The 18,678-nt window shown below is 44.7% G+C and overlaps 1 protein-coding gene across 4 annotated transcripts in view; it reads left to right on the top strand.

Moving 5' to 3' along the window:
* The window catches only part of PLEKHA2 (pleckstrin homology domain containing A2), a 142,152-nt gene that overhangs the window by 45,648 nt on the left and 77,826 nt on the right, over positions 1–18,678 (top strand). For all 4 annotated transcript variants that reach the window (XM_030201910.1, XM_030201911.1, XM_030201909.1 and 1 more), the window contains exons 4-5: positions 7,947–7,995; positions 12,484–12,581. In XM_030201910.1, the coding sequence (XP_030057770.1) occupies positions 7,947–7,995; positions 12,484–12,581 (147 nt within the window). The remainder of the gene's footprint in view (positions 1–7,946; positions 7,996–12,483; positions 12,582–18,678) is intronic.

Below are 18,678 nucleotides of genomic sequence, written 5' to 3'. Positions count from 1 at the left end.
AAAGGGCAGCAGAAGTTTGCCACAGGAGAGATGCTTAAAGTATCACAGTGGAAAGAACCACAAAGACTATAACAGAACCTTCAGGGCAGTTTATTCTGACTTCAGGAATTAATTACAGTATTTACTGGTTGAGGGTGTGTGCATGATTTCTTCAGTTTTTTGGGGGATCAGAACAGATTTTTTATCTATAAATCTCAATGAATGTGTTTTCAGCTACCACAAATATATAGTAACATAGTAAATGACGGCAGATAAAGACCTGAATGGTCCATCCAGTCTGCCCAACACGATAAACTCATTTTACATGATATGTAATACTTTATATGTATACCCAAGTTTGATTTGTCCTTGCCTTTCTCAGGGCACAGACTGTCTCATTTATCTCATGCTTCAGATATAAAATTGATTAATTTAAAAGATAGACCTATGGCTTATTTCACTCCTGTAGCCTGGATGTGTCAAAGCCAGGCAGAAGCTCTAGGTGGGCGAGGAGGTGTCTGAGGGCAGTCACAGGTGGTAGGGCTCTCTCACCTAGACCCTTTTTTTTATTATTAGGGAAGGGAAGGAATTTTGGATTTCATTCATACCTTTTTTCAGTTCTAACTCAAGGCAAGTTACAGTCTGGTACAGTAGGTATTTTTCCTGCCCTTGAAAGGCTTACAATCTAAAACTGTATCTGAGGTAATGGTACGTTAAATGACTTGCCCAAGATCACAAGGAGCAGCAGAGGAATTTGAACCTGTCTTACCCTGTGTCTCAGCCTGCTGCTCTAACCATTACACTACTCCCTCAGTCCAAGAACCTGGCTCCCCCCCCCCCCCCCCCCCCCCCCCCCCGTGTGTTAGCCCGCTGCTGTAACCATTACACTACTCCTCCACTCCTGGAATGTAGTATCAGGAACTGCTGTCATCTTTACTGATATGTTTAGTTGTAAAGTGGAATAAATCTGCCAGATTTTGAGAAGCTCTCTGCACTCCCTAATTCTTCCACCTCTTTGGCAGCAGGCAGCAGCTACACTTTAACTAGTCAGCAAATTGGCTAGGCAAAAATTATCCAGTCATTCAGGGGATTTTCAAAGATAGATGGTTCAGGTCACTCCTGAAGTTATCAGGATAAATTCTTAAAGTTGGGTTTTTCAGTTTAACCACAGTGTGCCACTGTCCCATGCATCTCCATCACATTGTAACCAGTAGCAAATGATAATGTTCAGAAGGAATGGATCCTATGGAGCTTAGCCGAGATTGGATGACAGAGCCAGTGGTGGGAGGCGGGGCTAGTGCTGGGCAGACTTCTACGGTCTGTGCCCTGAAAAAGACAGATACAAATCATGGTAAGGTATACACAAAAGTAACACATATGAGTTATCTTGTTGGGCAGACTGGATGGACCTTGCAGGTCTTTTTCTGCCATCATCTACTATGTTACTATGTTACATGGGGACAGTTCTACAACTGGGCACCACTATTTAGGCATCTAAATACCGTGCGCTGATGGTGAATTGTATAACGTCATCTGGGCACCAAGATTCTGTTACAGAATATTAGCGAAAGGCAGAATCAACATGTCTACATTTAGATGTTACCTGCAGTAGAGTCATAAAGTCCCAAGTCCCACTAGTGCATAATTCAGCGAGCGCATATCGAGTGGGTCTGCCATAGAGTTCCCTTATCCAGTGCATTACCACCGCCACATTATACATACAGAGGTTTGGCACCCCCAGAACCCCTCTCAGTTTGTCTAAAGTCAATTTGGCATAACTCAACTGAAGGACTTTGCCCCCACCACAAGAATGCTTGCAAGAAGCCTTTATAAAAGAGTTCCTTCTTCTTCAATACCCAAAATGGGACCATCTGAAGGTGGTACAAAAGCTTGAATAATATGACCATCTAAAACAACTTGCAAAGCCCCATCAAAGAGAGCAGAAGATTTTTCCAACACTCACATAGCCATTTAATTTTTTCCAAATGAGCATGTATATTGAGGTGATACAAGCGACGCTGATCAGAAATTAACTGAATTCCCAAATAGCGCATGGTCTCCTGGGCCTTGTGAAGGGGCATGGCCAGGTAAGCCACACACAAACCCAGCCACCAAGATACTTTGATTTCTCATAATTAATCTGTAGCCCAGAAAAATGTCCAAAGGAAGCAATCATCCTAATGAGATCCTCAGCTGGTCTGGCCAAAAAGATTAACATATCAACAAAGAGGTGTATCCTCTGCTCATGGGCCCTCAGCAGAATGTCCTGAATATTAGGTGCTAACTGGATATTTTGGGCCAGGGGTTCCAGTGTCAAAATAAAAAGCAGAGTTGACAATGGCACCCCTGCCTCATTCTCCAGGCCAGAAAAAAAGGATCAGTTAATTCCCTATTAAACAGCAACCGCGCCGTGGGTTTTTCATAAAGAATCTGCACCCACATGCAGTTGGAGAGTTGGAATCAAGATGGCGATTTGAGCAGTGGTGTGGAAGCGACGCTCTGTAGGCTGTCGATTAATCTGCCGTGTGGGCTCTGTTTGCTATTCGAGAGATGGGTAAGCGGAAGGGGAAACTGCGGCACCTACCTCCATGGTCCCGCACTTGATGCCATCTACCCGCCAGACGACCCTCGACAGCTTTGGTATCGCTTCCCAGGTTCAGCGGGATCCTGCTTCGATCAGCTCTGCTCTTTCGGGGGCGGAGCGCAGAATAGAGGGAGTTTCGTTGAGTCCTACCTCGCTTACAGTGCCCCAGCAACCCGGCCTCGAATTTTCTCCACGGGGGCCACAGAGAATGGAGGAGAACGCTACCTTTACTGTGGTAGGAGGACCCAGGGGATCTTCAACCCCAGAAAGTGAAACGTCGGAACAGGGACAGAGTCAACCCTGTTCTTCTACTCCTGGGAGGTTAACGCCGGGGAATTCTGGAGAAATTAGAAGACCAGCTGTAGTCACACTGGAGACCTTATGGGACGCAAAACAGGGTGTAAGTACTGCATTACTACAGATGAATACTTTAATGAAAGACGAAATTTCCAAGTTAAAACAAGGACATCAGGATTTGTCTGTTAAACTTCAAGAGCAAATTGGGAAAAATGATAAGTTTGAAGGGGAACTGCATAAATTACAAAATGTTACATCAGAATTAATTAGAGAAAGAGAGATCCAAGAAAGAAAAATTGAATATTTGGAAAACACCGCTCGTAGGAATAATTTAAGAATCTTAAATTTTCCAAAATGTCCACTGTTACCCGCAGCCGATATGCTCAAGAAATATTTTAGAGAAATACTGGAGATCCCAGAGGAGGGCTTTCCGCCCATAATGAGGGCCCAGTATCTATCAGGAATAAAGGGTTCCAAAGGATTAACTCAAGATAATCCTAATCTAACAGATTTTTTGGAAAACTCTCTTGAGATTGTAACTGAAAGAACAACGTTACTTGTCACATTTGCCTTGGAACCAGACAAAAACAATATATTTCGACTATATTTTTGTCATTTAAATGACCTTTTTCTTGGGGGCAAGATTCAAATTTTTCCAGACATTGCAAGAAATACGCAAAAAAGGAGAAAAGAATTTCTTTTGTATAAATCCAGGATTTTGAATTTAGGTGGTCTTTTTGTGTTAAACTTTCCTTGCAGATGTTGTATATCTTTAGAATCTGTTAATTATGTATTTTATACCCCCAAAAAGTTGTTGGAATTCATTGAACTTAAAGAAAAAGGGAATAGACCCCTGGAAACAATCTCATAAGTAATATGCTGTAAAGTCGGCTGTCGGCTACTGTTGTCCCTAACTGCTCTGTAATTTGATTACTTTTTTTTTTTCTTCTGTTGATTATCCTAGTATCTTGATTCAAGTTTTTGCTTTTGATATAGGGGACTAAATTAATAGTATATTTCAATAATATATTTTCTTTATGTAAAATGTTATTTATATAATTCTTTATTTTTTTTTCTGGATTTCCAAGACATTTATGTTTTAAATATGTTAATGTAAAAATTTAATAAATATGAAATTAAAAAAAAAGAATCTGCACCCACGTACTAAAGGAGGAGCCTATCCCATATCTCTCCAAGATCCAATGCATATAAGTCCAAGCAACATGATCAAATGCTCAACAAGGCCGCCGGCCCTGCTCCCAGAGAACGCAAAGCCATAAGCACATGATGAATATTCACTGAGGCGTAACGACCAGGCACAAAGCCAGTCTGGTCCTCGTGGACTAATTTAGGGAACACTCGATTCAATCGGAGAACTAAAATATTGGACAATAATTTCATATCTTGGTTAATCAGAGAGAGAGGGCGATAGGATTCTACCCACTCCAAAATCGTCCCAGGCTTAGAAATCAACAGAACATGAGCCCTATTCTGGTAGGCCCCCATCCCCCACAACTGGGCCTGTGTCTGATACAAATGCTGCAAAACTGAGGACACAAAAAATCTACCATCATTTTATAGAACTTGGTACTAATTGGGTAGCTCGCAATAATGTGCCTGCGCTACCCAATTAGCACAGGCATGTCTAATCTCCGCCCATGGGCATGCCTCCCGTGCTGGAAAATAAAAAATATTTTCCAGTGTGGGATTAGTATGCGCTGAGCAGGAAACTACCATGGGATGCCTCAGGGCTTCCCACAGTAGTGCCCTTTTAGCACATGGTAGGCCCGCGTTAGGCCCTAAGAGCAGGACAATTATTGCTGAATAAAAATTTTGTCTTCTTCTTGAATGGTTTTGTGTCATAGTAACATAGTAACATAGTAGATGACGGCAGAAAAAGACCTGCATGGTCCATCCAGTCTGCCCAAGACAAACTCATATGTGTATACCTTACCTTGAATTTGTACCTGTCCTTTTCAGGGCACAGACCATATAAGTCTGCCCAGCAGTATTTCCCGCCTCCCAACCACCAGTCCCGCCTCCTATCACCGGCTCTGGTACAGATCGTATAAGTCTGCCCTCCCCTATCCTCGCCTCCCAACCACCACCCCCTCTTCCCCCCAACTGCTCCGCCACCCAATTTCAGCTAAGCTTCTGAGGATCCATTCCTTCTGCACAGGATTCCTCTATGCATATCCCACGCATGTTTGAACTCCGTTACCGTTTTCATCTCCACCACCTCCCACGGGAGGGCATTCCAAGCGTCCACCACCCTCTCTGTGAAAAAATACTTCCTGATATCTTTCCTGAGTCTGCCCCCTTCAATCTCATTTCATGTCCTCTCGTTCTACCGCCTTCCCATCTCCGGTAAAGATTAGTTTGTGGATTAATACCTTTCAAATATTTGAACGTCTGTATCATATCACCCCTGTTCCTCCTTTCCTCCAGGGTGTACATGTTCAGGTCAGCAAGCCTCTCTTCATACGTCTTGGAACGTAAATCCCATACCATCCTCGTAGCTTTTCTTTGCACCGCTTCCATTTTTTTAACATCCTTCGCAAGATACGGCCTCCAAAACTGAACACAATACTCCAGGTGGGGCCTCACCAACATCTTATACAGGGGCATTAAAACCTCCTTTCTTCTGCTGGTCACTCCTCTCTCTATACAGCCTAGCAATCTTCTAGCTACTGCCACCGCCTTGTCGCACTGTTTCGTCGCCTTCAGGTCCTCAGATACTATCACCCCAAGACAGGGGCGTATCTGACTTTCCCTGGTAGGGGGGGCCAGAGCCCGAAGTGCGGGGGCCGTTTTTCGCCCCCTCCCATAGGCTTCCACTGGCAGCACGGGAGGGTTGGCGGTGGTAGCGGGGGCCAGGGCCAAATGTACGGGGGCCAGGCACCCGTTGGCCCCATTACAGATACGCCCCTGCCCCAAGATCCCTCTCCCCGTCCGTGCCTATCAGACTCTCCCCGCCTAACACATACGTCTCCCTTGGATTTCTACTCCCTAAGTGCATCACTTTGCATTTCTTCGCATTGAATTTTAATTGCCAAACGTTAGCCCATTCTTCTAGCTTCTTCAGATCTTTTTTCATGTTTTCCACACCCTCCGGGGTGTCCACTCTGTTGGAAATCTTGGTGTCATCCGCAAAAAGGCAAACTTTACCTTGTAACCCTTCGGCAATGTCACTCACAAATATATTGAACAGAATCGGCCCCAGCACCGATCCCTGAGGCACTCCACTACTCACCTTTCACTCCTCCGAGCGAACTCCATTCACCACCACCCTCTGGCGTCTGTCCGTCAACCAGTTCCTAATCCAGTTCACCACTTCAGGTCCTATCTTCAGGCCGTCTAGTTTATTTAAGAGCCTCCTGTGGGGAACCGTGTCGAAAGCCTTGCTGAAATCTAAGTAGATGACGTCCATAGCACGTCCTTGATTTAATTCTCCTGTCACCCAGTCAAAGAATTCAATGAGATTCGTTTGGCACGATTTCCCTTTGGTGAAACCATGTTGTCTCGGATCTTGCAACTTATTGGCTTCCAGGAAATTCACTATCCTTTCCTTCAGCATGGCTTCCATTACTTTTCCAATAACCGAAGTGAGGCTTACCGGCCTGTAGTTTCCAGCTTCTTCCCTATCACCACTTTTGTGAAGTGGGACCACCTCCGCCGTTCTCCAATCCCTCGGAACCTCTCCCGTCTCCAAGGATTTATTAAACAAGTCTTTAAGAGGACCCGCCAGAACCTCTCTGAGCTCCCTCAGTATTCTGGGGTGGATCCCGTCCGGCCCCATGGCTTTGTCCACCTTTAGCTTTCCAAGTTGTTGATACACACTCTCTTCTGTGAACGGCGCTCTATCCACCTCATTTTCAGGTGTACTTTTGCCAGTCCCTCTTGGTCCTTCCCCAGGGTTTTCTTCAGTGAAAGCAGAACAAAAGTATCTATTTAGCAAATTGGCTTTTTCTTCATCATTTTCTACATAGCGTTTTGTTGTATCTTTTAGTCTCACAATTCCCCTTATAGTCTTTCTCCTTTCACTAATATACCTGAAGAAGTTTTTGTCTCCTCTCCTTACATTTCTAGCCATTTGTCATCTGCAAAATTGTTCTGGCATGTGATGCCAGTAATGAAGTATCTTTAATCCATTTTCAACCAGATTAGCCAAAATGGATATTTTCCCAATATTTATAAAATTCTTTTCCCACTCCGTCTTTCCTCCCCTCTCAGCTCTTCCTCTCATTTTGCTATGAGGTTCAGCACTTCTGGACTACCCTCTTGTAGCACAATATATAATTTAGATATAATTCCCCTTAAATCCCCATGTAACCCTACACCAGTGGTTCTCAACCCAGTCGTCAGGACACGCCTAGCAAGTCAGGTTTTCAGGATATCCACAATGAGTATGTATGAGATAGATTTGCATACAATGGAGGGAGTGCATGCAAATTTATCTCATGCATATTTATTATGGATATCCTGAAAATCTGACTTCTTAGGTGTTGAGCTGTCTTTACTCAAATCTTCCCGGATCCCTTTAGATCTGGAAATATCCAAATCTTTCCTACCATACCAATCCATATTGCTTCTGTATAGCCTCAAAGTCCATTATATCATTCTCCTGCATTAGTTGGTTTACCTTGCTAAGTCCCTTTTGTTCTCAAACCTTGAAAAGAGGTTCTATCAATCCTGGTGGAAATGCACAGTTATTCCTAATCAGTCCCTCCTACTTCTAACCAGGTAACTTATGGCTAGATATCAAGTTGCTTGACTTGAAGTTAAGTGGTTAGTGGCCCAGAATTTTGAAATGGCAGTTTATCTAGTTAACTTCTAAGTTTGATCAGAAACATCATTTTCAATATTAACCTCATTATTTTTATTGATAAGTTGGGGGAGGGGGGAATGAATAAATGCTGTAACCAGATAAGAGATAACTCGACAAAATGTATAACTTCGTAGTTGAACATATCTGTACATGTTTGAACTGTTGGACAGTCACTGTTTATTATATTACTGTGGTTGGTTACAATAAAAAAGATTGAAACATAACCTCATTATTTTTATTCTCAATGCTATTTTTCAGGTTAGCATCGCTACTCCTAAACAGAGGCCAAAAGTTCAGTTTTGCTTTGGTGAGTATGAAATGTGCTTCTCTGTGAGTTTCAGCAGGAAAAATCAATGGTTATGAGAGAGAGTGAGGATGTACTGGGAACCAGTTCATAGGTTTCCTTTTCTTAAACACAGGGAACAGACCTTTTTTTATATTCTTAAATTATCCCAAACCTGTTACCTCTTAGCAAAAGCAGACTTCCTGCCCTGAGTCTACAAATAGCTATCAAAGTGGGAAGGGAACCAAGTCACTCTAGGAGGTACCTCTGGGTATTGAAATGCTTACAGCAGGGTGAACCAGACATTGCACAAAAGTGGAGTATATAACTGAAGTAGATACATCCTGATTTAGTCCAACTCCAAATCAAGTCCAGCCCTGTCAATGAGCAAGCAGGAGTGTCCCAAGCCGGAAATGCGCCCTGTGCAGCATGGCCCCAAACATTCCCACCCCAACCACTGTGTTGTGGCCAAGCAACGGAAGCCAGTGGAAGGAGGTTCAGTTTTGACACCCCTGCCTCCTTTGTGCCCTGTACAGCGACTATTTTATTTATTTAGATTTTGCTCACACCTTTTTCAGTAGTAGCTCAAGGTAAGTTACATTCAGGTACTCTGGATATTTCTCTGTCCCAGGAGGGCTCACAATCTAAGTTTGTACCTAAGGCAATGGAGGGTTAAGTGACTTGCCCAAGATCACAAGGAGCAGCAGTGGGATTTGAACTGGCCACCTCTGGATTGCAAGACCGGTGCTCTAACCACTAGGCCACTCCTCCACTTCTTATACAAAGCAGCACTACTGATTCGCAGCACGCTGAATGCGAAGATGCCCATTCAATTCCCGTGGACTTCTTCGCATTCAGCGCATGCTAATCAGTAGTGCCGCTTTGTAAAATGAGCTCTATGTGAGCAAATGTGTTTTGCGCATAGCCCCTCTTTCCAGCTTCACATTATGGTCCCATTTTTTTGATTCTGCCTTTTAGCCCCCATTGATTTATGCATATGAGGTATCAGAATAAATTGGTATGCATGGCCCTGCATCTTTTTGCATCCCCCGTGGGTTGCACCTGCTCAAAATATCTATATATGGCCTAGAATAAACTACTTTTTGGGATTCTTCCAGGTACTTGTGATCAGGATTGATCACTGTTGGAAACAGAATATTGGGCTTTCTGGACCTTTGGTCTGACCCAACTTCCATTGTCTTCTTGTGCTAGCTTTATATTCTTTCCAATTCAGTGGAATGTTGGAAAGAAATTATACATAAAGGGTCAAAAATACATCTGTGTGGGGTAGGGTTGCTAACATGTTGACACAGAAAAACCTGACACTATCCCGCTTCATGCCCATCCTATAACCTGCCCATGCCCCGCCCCTGTCCCACCCCACATCTCTTGCTATACCTATTGTCACAGCCTTCCTCCTACTGCATTTCTCATTGTCTTTGCAGGGTCTTCTGTTCATTTCTTCTCTCTCCATGTTCACCATCCATCTCCCCTCTGTGTCCCTTATCCATCCTGTCCAGCATTTCCTCTCTATGCCTCTGTCCCTATTCACTCCCCCCCCCCCCCCCCCCCCACCATCTGCCCTCTTTGTCTCTTTCTTACCCTATGTTCAGCATCTGCCCTCTCAGAGTCCCTCTCCTCTCCCTGTGTTTCCAGCATTTTCCCCATGTCTCTATTCCTCCCTTTTCTATTACTATCCTTCTATGTCCCTGTTCCTATACTGCCTACATGCCCAGTATCTCTTTTCTGTGTTCCTGCCCCTCTCCTCTCTTCCCATCCTCCCACACAACCCAACCTGGAGCTAGCATCTCTCCTTATCTTTCCCCTGCCCCCCCCCCCCCCATGGATTTCTGGCATCTCTCCCTCCCTAGGTCCTATGTCTCTTCTCCTCTCTAATCCCCCCCCCCCCCCCAGTCTTTCTCTCTCTACCTCCTCCTTTTCACCACCCCCAGTTCTAGTATCTCTCCCCCTTCCTCAGTCTGGTTTCTCTCCCTTCCCTGGGTGGATCCAGCATTTCAGTCTCCTTCCCACCCCCACCTGGCAGATTCAGCATCTCTTCCCCCACCCCCGCCTTTCCTCAATAGAGCTAGCATCTCTCTTCCTCTGATGAGTTCAGCATTTCTTGAGTCCCTCTCAGCAGAAGCGGCATTTTTCCTCCGAGTTTGCTAAACTTCGCTTCGCTGCAGCTCCCTCTGCCCCAGAACAGGAAGTAACCTGTTCCGGGGCAGAGGGAGCTGCAGCAAACGAGCAACGAAGATTAGTGAACTCGGAGCAGGCGCGCACCGCGGCACCCCCCAGCGGCGTGCACCCGGGGTGGACCGCCCCCACCGCCCCCCCCCCTTGGTACGCCACTGGTTCAGCAGCTCTTGAGTCCCTCTCCCTTCCTCTCCCATCCAGACAGCATCTCTCCTGCTGCCTCTGTCTCCCCCCCCCCCCCCCCCCACTGCAGGTCCTTTCAGCATCTCTCTCTCTCCCCCTGCACCTCCTGAGTCCTGAAACATGCCTTTGCTGAAAAACTTCAGCTGCAGTGATTCAAGTAAGTGGCTTCTGCCTGCATTTTGGGCCTTCTCGCAGCTGCATGCATCCCACCTCCTACAATGCGACTTCCTGTTGCCACGCAGGCGGGATGCAGTTCAGGGAAGGTTCTGAATGCAGGCAGAAGTCACTTGCTTGAATCACTGCAGCTGTTGCTTGTCAGGGAAGGCATGTTTCAGGACCCAGGAGGTGCATGGGGAGAGGGAGAGGGAGAGACGTTGGATGGACCGGAGAAGGGGGCAGGTGGAGACAGAGGCAACAGGAGAGATGCTTCACCAGGAAAGAAAGGGAGAGTGAGAGATGCCAAAGTGCCTCAGAGTCATGGACAAAAAAAAAAAATTTGCTTTTCTACTGCCAGTTTTGAGGGTCTGCTGGCAGCTGGCCTGGCCACTGAAATACTGGCTAGTTGGCAACTCTAATGTAGGGGCTAAATAACTCTGAAAATAGATACAAAGAAGCCAAACATAGTGGTAAAAGAGAAAAACACCAGGCTTGATTAAAAAAAACTTCCAATCACATCTGGATAAGTTGCCTGTACACGTTACATCTTACAGACTCCAGTGGGAACCTCTCTTTGGCACGATGCAAGTTCTATAGCAAGCATTAGCAGTAAATTTGAGAGACTGAGATCATATTCCACATACTGTGGCATAGGAGCGAGGTTCATTACTGTCATGGTATGTATAACATTAACCCCCAGACATTAACCACACAGACACAGATACACACGGAGCCAGTGAGATTTTCCGTGTGTTTGCACTGAATACACCTCATCAATTAAATTTAAATGCAGTGGAGGCTGTTCATGCAAATTTACCTTATGTATATTGATTTGGGAACCATTGCCATAGACCGTACTTTCACAGCTTTAAGAATATTTAAACAGTTTTCCAAACAGGAATGAGGAGAGAAATTTGGAATCAGCTCTCTCTTGGTCTAAATAAGGTCCCTAAGAAGTGTTGTCCCTTTTGTCTTATAAATAACACTTGTATAGTAAGACATGAATGGTCTCCTGACAGTCACAGATCAGTTGTTGGGCTGTATTTTGCATTTAATGGCTGTGACACTGAGGGCTAGATGCATCAAAGTCGTCGATAATTCCCGTTCCCTACCGATTTCATAGCGAATCGATAGGGAACGGGAATTCACTAAGGAAAGAGAATGCAAATGAGCTACTCGTTGTAGCTCATTTGCATTCTCTATTCCTTCGGTACCTGAGTCGGAGAATCGGGACGTCCCTTTTGATTATGCTCCTCTTCCAGGTCTCTTCAGCCAGTCAAAGCGCGTCTAGCTTGCAGATGCCAGCTAAACGCACTCTGATTGGCTGAAGAGACCTGGAAGAGGAGCATAAAAGAACTTTTTTAGTTCTAGCGCAAATAATTTGGGGTAGTCTTTTTTTTTCCTTTTCTGTCGGGTCAGCCATGTTGCCGTCATGAGAGCAGGAGAGGGGATCAGAGAGTCCGGAGGAGCGCGGGGGGGGGGGGGAGATCTGCCCGCGACAGCAGCAAAGAAGGGATGCAAAAATGAGGACAGGCGGTAGGGATGGAGATCCGCTGTGAGCAAAACGGCGAAAAAACAAATAAAAGACCAAGTGCAGGGAGAGTACGTCCATAAAGGACGCCCCTCACGTGCGCTCGCTGCTTTTTTTTTTTTTTTTTTATCTTTTTTGGTGCCTTTTTCTTTCCGATTCCCTCACAGGAGCCCTATCGAGAGGTGCAGACCTCCCGTTAGGGTTCCCACGGTAAGGGAATCGGAAAAACGGTACTGCAGCTCATTATAATAGCCTTTAGACAATTTGCATTCCGTTTTCGTTGCCTGCTACCGTGACAGGAAAAATGCCCTTGGTGCATGCCCCGGTAAACTACTTGCGTTTTAAACTGCCTGGAACCAGTTTAAAACGCAAGTTGTGGGCTCGTTAGGTTTTGTGCATCTGGCTCTGAGTGTTCAACTAGATTTCTTTTCTCTTCCCTACTTCAGTTATCAATGCATTATCACAGAAGTACTTTCTACAAGCCAGTGATGAGAAAGACCTGCATGACTGGGTAGAGGCCTTAAATCGAGCCAGCAGGATCACGGTATGTGGTGTTACTTGCCTCAATACTGAAATGCCCAGAATCAATACTTACCTAGCCCATGGATTGATATTTTCAAGTGTATTTAAAGATTAAAAAAGAACTGTACCCTTCTCAAGATAGAGCAAAATTAAAAAAGGTTCAAAGAAGAGCAACCAAAATGATAGAGGGGCTGGAACTCCTCTCATATGAGGAAAGGCTAAAGAGGTTAGGGATCTTCAGCTTGGAAAAGAGACGGATGAGGGGAGATATGATTGAGGTGTACAAATTGCTGAATGGTGTAGAACGAATAGAAGTGAATCAATTTTGTACTTGTTCCAAAAGTACAAAAACTAGGGGACACTCAAAGAAGTTATAAGAAAATACTTTTAAAACAAATAGGAGGAAATATTTTTTTCACTCAATGAATAGTTAAGCTCTGGAACTCTTTGCCAGAGGATGTAGTAACGGCGGTTAGCGTATCTAGGTTTACAAATGGTTCAGACAAGTTCCTGGAGAAAAAGTCCGTAGTCTGCTTTTGAGTAAAGAATGACATGGGGACATGGACCCATGGTAACTGCAGGGACGGGGATGGGGACAGTCCCCACAGGGACAGAGCCTGTGAAGACGGGGACAAACTTTGTCCCTGTGTCATTTTCTACTTTGAAGCCTGTTAATGAACTGGACCTTTATTTATGTTTAAGTGATGCAGATGACATATTTTGATTTTCTGGAGAAAAAAAGCAAACATTCTGGCCACAATTAGCAAAATTTCATGGAGGATTCTGTACATTCCTGCTACCAGCACATCTTCTAAGAAGACAAGTTGCTCGTTTTTAATATTGTTTTCTTTTTGTGATTTATAAACAACCAGGGCCGGTCTTAGCAAGTGCGGGGCCCTATGCAGACCAATTTGGTGGGGCCCCATCCTAGCCCCGCCCCCAGCCCAAGCTAAACGTGTACAGAAAAACTGATTGAAATAATAAGCACAATGCTATCATGAACCCCCCCCAGAAATTATTCAGTTCAAGTCCACTACAATTAGTAGTTCCAATTCTCATAACCCCAGGGGGGTCAGAGGTGCGGACACACAATCTCTCCACTGCAAAACACTATACACAAACTTGTGCAAAAACACACTCATAACCTTACCAAATCATAACAGCACTAATTCCAAGGACTGAACGAGCTACAACCTTATGCGTGGAAAGACAGCACTGTAATTACACCAGGCTCTAAAACACCAATACACTACCTCGTGAAAAAAACAAAACAAAAATGGCTGCAAATGCTACATGCTAGCAGGATACTGCACCTTGATCACGCATGAAAAACACATGACACAACAGATATGAAGGCAAAATAAACTGGAAAGTTACCTCAAGAAGTCAGACTCAGCATGCAGCAATACTAGAAAAATTGAAACTTACATGCAAAATATCACAGATGCACATTTCCAAAAGCTGACATATTCCAATTAATACATTCTGAATAAAATACTTTTTTCTACCTTTGTTGTCCGATCATTTGTTTTTTTCTATTCGCTTTGGTCCCAGTGTCTTCTGTTTTATGCAGTGTCTTCTTTCCATTTGATATTTTTTCTCTCACCATGTCCACCATCCTCCTGTGTCCTTATGTGTCCTGTCTACCATCTGTAGCCCTGTTCCTATCCTTTCTCCAGTTTCAGCATCTGCCTTCAAAGTGTTCCGATCCAGTCCTTAAATTCAGCAATTTCCCCTCCATGCATATCCAGCATTTCTTCTCACTCCTCTCCTTCCATGTGCATCTACTTTCCTCCCCTCCTCTACATCCATGTCCAGCATTTCTCCTCTATCCCTTCCCCTCCATCCATGTGCATCTCCTTCCTTTGTCTTTCCTTCCCTCCATTCCTGCCCAACATTTCTCCTCTTTCCCCTGCCCTCCATGTCCAGCAATTTCTCCTCTCTCCCTGAGCCTTGCCCTCCCATCCATGCTCCTCTCCCCTGCCCCCTCCATTCATCATCCCTATCCAGCAATTCCCCTCTCTCCCTGAGCCCCCTCCCATCCATGCTCCTCTCCCCTGCCCCCTCCATTCCATTCATCATCCCTATCCAGCAATTCCCCTCTCTCCCTGAGCCCCCTCCCATCCATGCTCCTCTCCCCTGCCCCCTCCATTCATCATCCTTATCCAGCCATTACCCTCTCTCCCTGAACCCTGCCATCCATGTCCAGGTCCTCTCTCCTTTACCCTCCTGCTCCCACGTTCAACTGCCTGCCCGCCCTGGCACCCTCTTTTTCACCCCCCAACCAAGGATGGCTCTTCATTTTTTTTTTTACTTTACCCGCCTCCATCACCGGAATCCAAGCATCACTGAAAGCGCTCCTCCTCTCCCGAGTCCCACTCTCTAGCAGAACGCAGCAGAACTGGAGCTCTTCCTGATTCGTTCATCAGGAAGAGCTCCAGTTCTGCTGCGTTCTGCTAGAGACGTCGGGGGGACTTGGGAGAGGAGGAGCGCTTTCAGTGACGCTCGGATTCCGGCGAGGTGGCGACGGAGGGTAAAGTTAAAAGGAAAATGAAGATCCTTGCGGCTGGGAAGAGGCTGACTGAGGCGCGCCGCGCAAGGCCCCCCTAAGCGCGGGGCCCTATGCGGCCGCCTCGGTCGCCTCGGCTTAAGACCGGCCCTGTAAACAACAGTTGCACAGCATATTCTTTTTTATACTTTAATAAAAAGATTTAAATATAAAAGCATAAGTGTTCGAGGCTTCTGCAGATGATGACAGAGCCCAGAGGGATGGGGCGGGAACGAGGACAGAACCTGCGGCAACAGGGCGGGGATGGAGACAGGGCCCATGGGGACGGGGATGAGGCAGAACATGCAGAGACAGGATGGGAACGGAGACAGAACCCAAAGGGGCGGGGATGGGGACAAACTTTGTCCCCATGTCATTCTCTACTTTTGAGACAGACATGAGGAAGCCACTGCTTGCCCCGGGATTGGTAGCATGGAATGTTGCCACTATTGGGATTCTGCCAGGTACTTGTGACCTGGCTTGGCTAATGTTAGAAACAGATACTGGGCTAGATGGACCATTGGTCTGACCCAATATGGCTATTTTTATGTTATGTTCTTCTGTCTTTTGACCTTTTAAAATCTATAGTTCATTTTGAGACATATGATGTATTATGGTGAGCAGTGATTGTGTGAACTGTTTGTGATGTAATTGATGTGGATCCTGAATTTTGACATCCTGTACACTGAAGGGTTAATGTTCTGAAGTATTGGTGGGGGAGTGGCATTATGATTGACAACTCCCCCTCTCCCATTGATGTAATGCAGTAGACTACTACTACTACTATTTAGCATTTCTATAGCGCTACAAGGCATTGATAAATGGTATGCGTTAAATCCTGTTGTAACGAGGGAAGATAGGTATTCATTACTGACAGAATCTCAGAAAAATGTTAACAACTTAAACATTTGCTTTGATGGTTATTGTTTTTATTTATTTATTTATTTATTTATTTATTTATTTATTTATTTATTTTAATATCCAACAATGTTGGCGTTTGGAGGAGTAATCTAGTGGTTAGAGTACCAGGCTAGCAGTCAGAAAAGCCAGGTTCAAATCCTACTGCAACTCTTGGTGAGTTTGTGCAAGTCACTTAATGCTATATTACCTCAGGTGCAAACTTAAGGGCCCTTTTACTAAACTACGTTAGGCACCTAACACATGAATTGCCATGCATTAACTGCTAGCTTAGAGCCATGCTGAGGGGCTTTGTTTCAGTTAATATTCTGTGTCAGGAGGTGTGGCATAGGCAGATAGTGGACATGGAAGCATTAGTCAGTTAACGGGCTGTACTTACCGTGCGCTGAGTTAATGCAGGACCACTTATCACCTCCTAAATAGGAGGTGCTAAATGCTTCTGCATTAACCAGGAACAAGTATCGTGCATTAGTCCATATATTAGCGCATGACCTGCAATACAAAATTCATGGGCCACCCCCTGCTTTATTTATTTATTTTATTGGGATTTATTAACTGCCTTTATGAAGAGATTCACCCAAGGCGGTATACAGCAGGTACAGGTTAACATAAAACTTACAATTTTGTTAACAGCATAACAATAGTAAAAATGACCAAGTATAAATTTAACTACAGTAAATGAGGTAAACTTGAAAACAACAAATTGAAACCTAATAATAGGATTACCATGAAACAGGATCATAAATATACACATTTAACAGCACTGGAATCCAAATACCAGAGATATAATGTCAGCATAATGCTATTGAAATCTAATAAGCACACATTAAAACATTCAAATAACTTATTTATGACACTAATGCTTTTCTACAATGCAGCCTACCATGTAGCTGAGGTTCCAAGTGCAGATATATTGATGGGAACAAGATAGGTGGTACAGAATCAGTTGGAATAAATAGATGGGTGGCTAAACTCAAGGCAAATTCTTTGTACAGTTAAACAAGATATAAGGAACTGGTCTAAGTTACAGTGTGTGTAGCAAGCAAGTCCAGGTGCAGAGGGCTGTATAATCAGTCACCCTATGTATTAAAGGCTTGGGAGAACAGCCAGACTTTCACCTGCTTCCTGAAGTAGAGGTAGTCTCTAATTAGACATAGCCCCACTGGGAATAAGTTTCAGAGCCTAGGGGCTATGCTGGTGGATATCACATCATACAATTTCTTTTGATGAGGGTATAGATAGTGATGCTCCTTGAGAGGGACCTTAGAGGTCGCAAAGGTGTGTAAAGGGCTAACTTATGCTTTAGGTACTTTGGCCCATTTTGTCTCAAGACCATGAACATCAAACATATAGTTTTAAATTTAGCCCTGTAAGGTACTGGTAGTCAGTGCAGTTTTTGCAAGAAGGTTGTGATGTGTCCATGCCGTTTGCAGCCTTCTATCAGTCAGGCTGTTGCAGTTTTCCACTTTCCGCATGTTAATTTTCTGCATTAATGTGTGCCAAGTGCAAAATCAAACCAGGCAGCATGTGGTGATGCTCGATTATCACTGGGTTAGCACTGCACTATTAAAAAAAACAAACATTTTCCAGCGTGCCGGGAATGGCACACACTGAAGGCAGAACTACGTCAGCGGCAGTTTCAATTTAGCATGGGGTAAGCTCGCTTTGTAACAGGTCCCCTTAGTGTCCATAGAGAGGACAGGAACTTGGCTCAGGTCTGGTCACACTTCTGACACCCTGGCCAGCATTTTGCCCGCCTATCAGGGGTCACTGAATTAGGGCTGATACAGAGGGAGTGTTCCCCTCCCGACTTGCACACTATTCCATTCAGCGCCCAGAGTTTGTTTTGAAGTTGTCTCATCCAAGATCTAGCCAGGATATGACCCTGCTGAGCTAAAGATCTCAATGAAATCAAGATGTGTGGCAAATTTATGAAGCGTTTCCAACACCATCAAATAGTTTTCTGGGCTGTGTGTGTGAGAGAAATGAAGATCCCCAGAGGTCACAAACAATTTCCCCCCTAGACCGTCCTACCCTGAATTCAGAGCCTGCTGCATGCAGATGGCACAGGTGCCTATGTGTTATGCTACAGCAGATTCCAATTCTACCTGCTTTCACATGGGCTGTTTGTCTGCTCTTTACATCTGTGGAATTATTTTAGAAACAGGATGCAATGCTCTGGTAAGTCTTTTTTGCTTCCTGTGACCTCGGTGCAGATTGTTACCTAGCAAATAGATCAATACTGCTCCTAATGTCCTAGCAAGAGTAAGTGAAGCCCTGTAGAGCACTTCACAGGCTATGCTTATAATTTAGAACTGTGCGGTGATTTTTAATATCCGATGCTTTTTTTTTCTAGCAAAAAAAGGTGCCAGTACTCATGCAGAGCCAACCTTAGGGGACGGGGTAACCAGGGCTTTTTTTTTTTTTTTTCAGCTGGTACAGTATATGCAGCCATATAACTCAGACTGGCTCTACCTTGAAGGTGGCTGCCTCTGAATCTGAGAGTCACAGGTTTGAGGCTGGCTGGGGCACCAATGGCAATAAAACCAACCTGTTTAAAAAGGCATACCCGACCGATCCAACTTAAATGCCTAATCTCCGCAACACAACCAAACTAAAGCATGTAATGGACATAACACAACTCTTCCGTTCT

This window comes from Microcaecilia unicolor, chromosome 4 (assembly GCF_901765095.1).
Source record: "Microcaecilia unicolor chromosome 4, aMicUni1.1, whole genome shotgun sequence".
NCBI lineage: Eukaryota > Metazoa > Chordata > Amphibia > Gymnophiona > Siphonopidae > Microcaecilia > Microcaecilia unicolor.
Note: the sequence above shows the minus strand (reverse complement) of the source record. Positions and strands in the feature narration are given on the sequence as shown.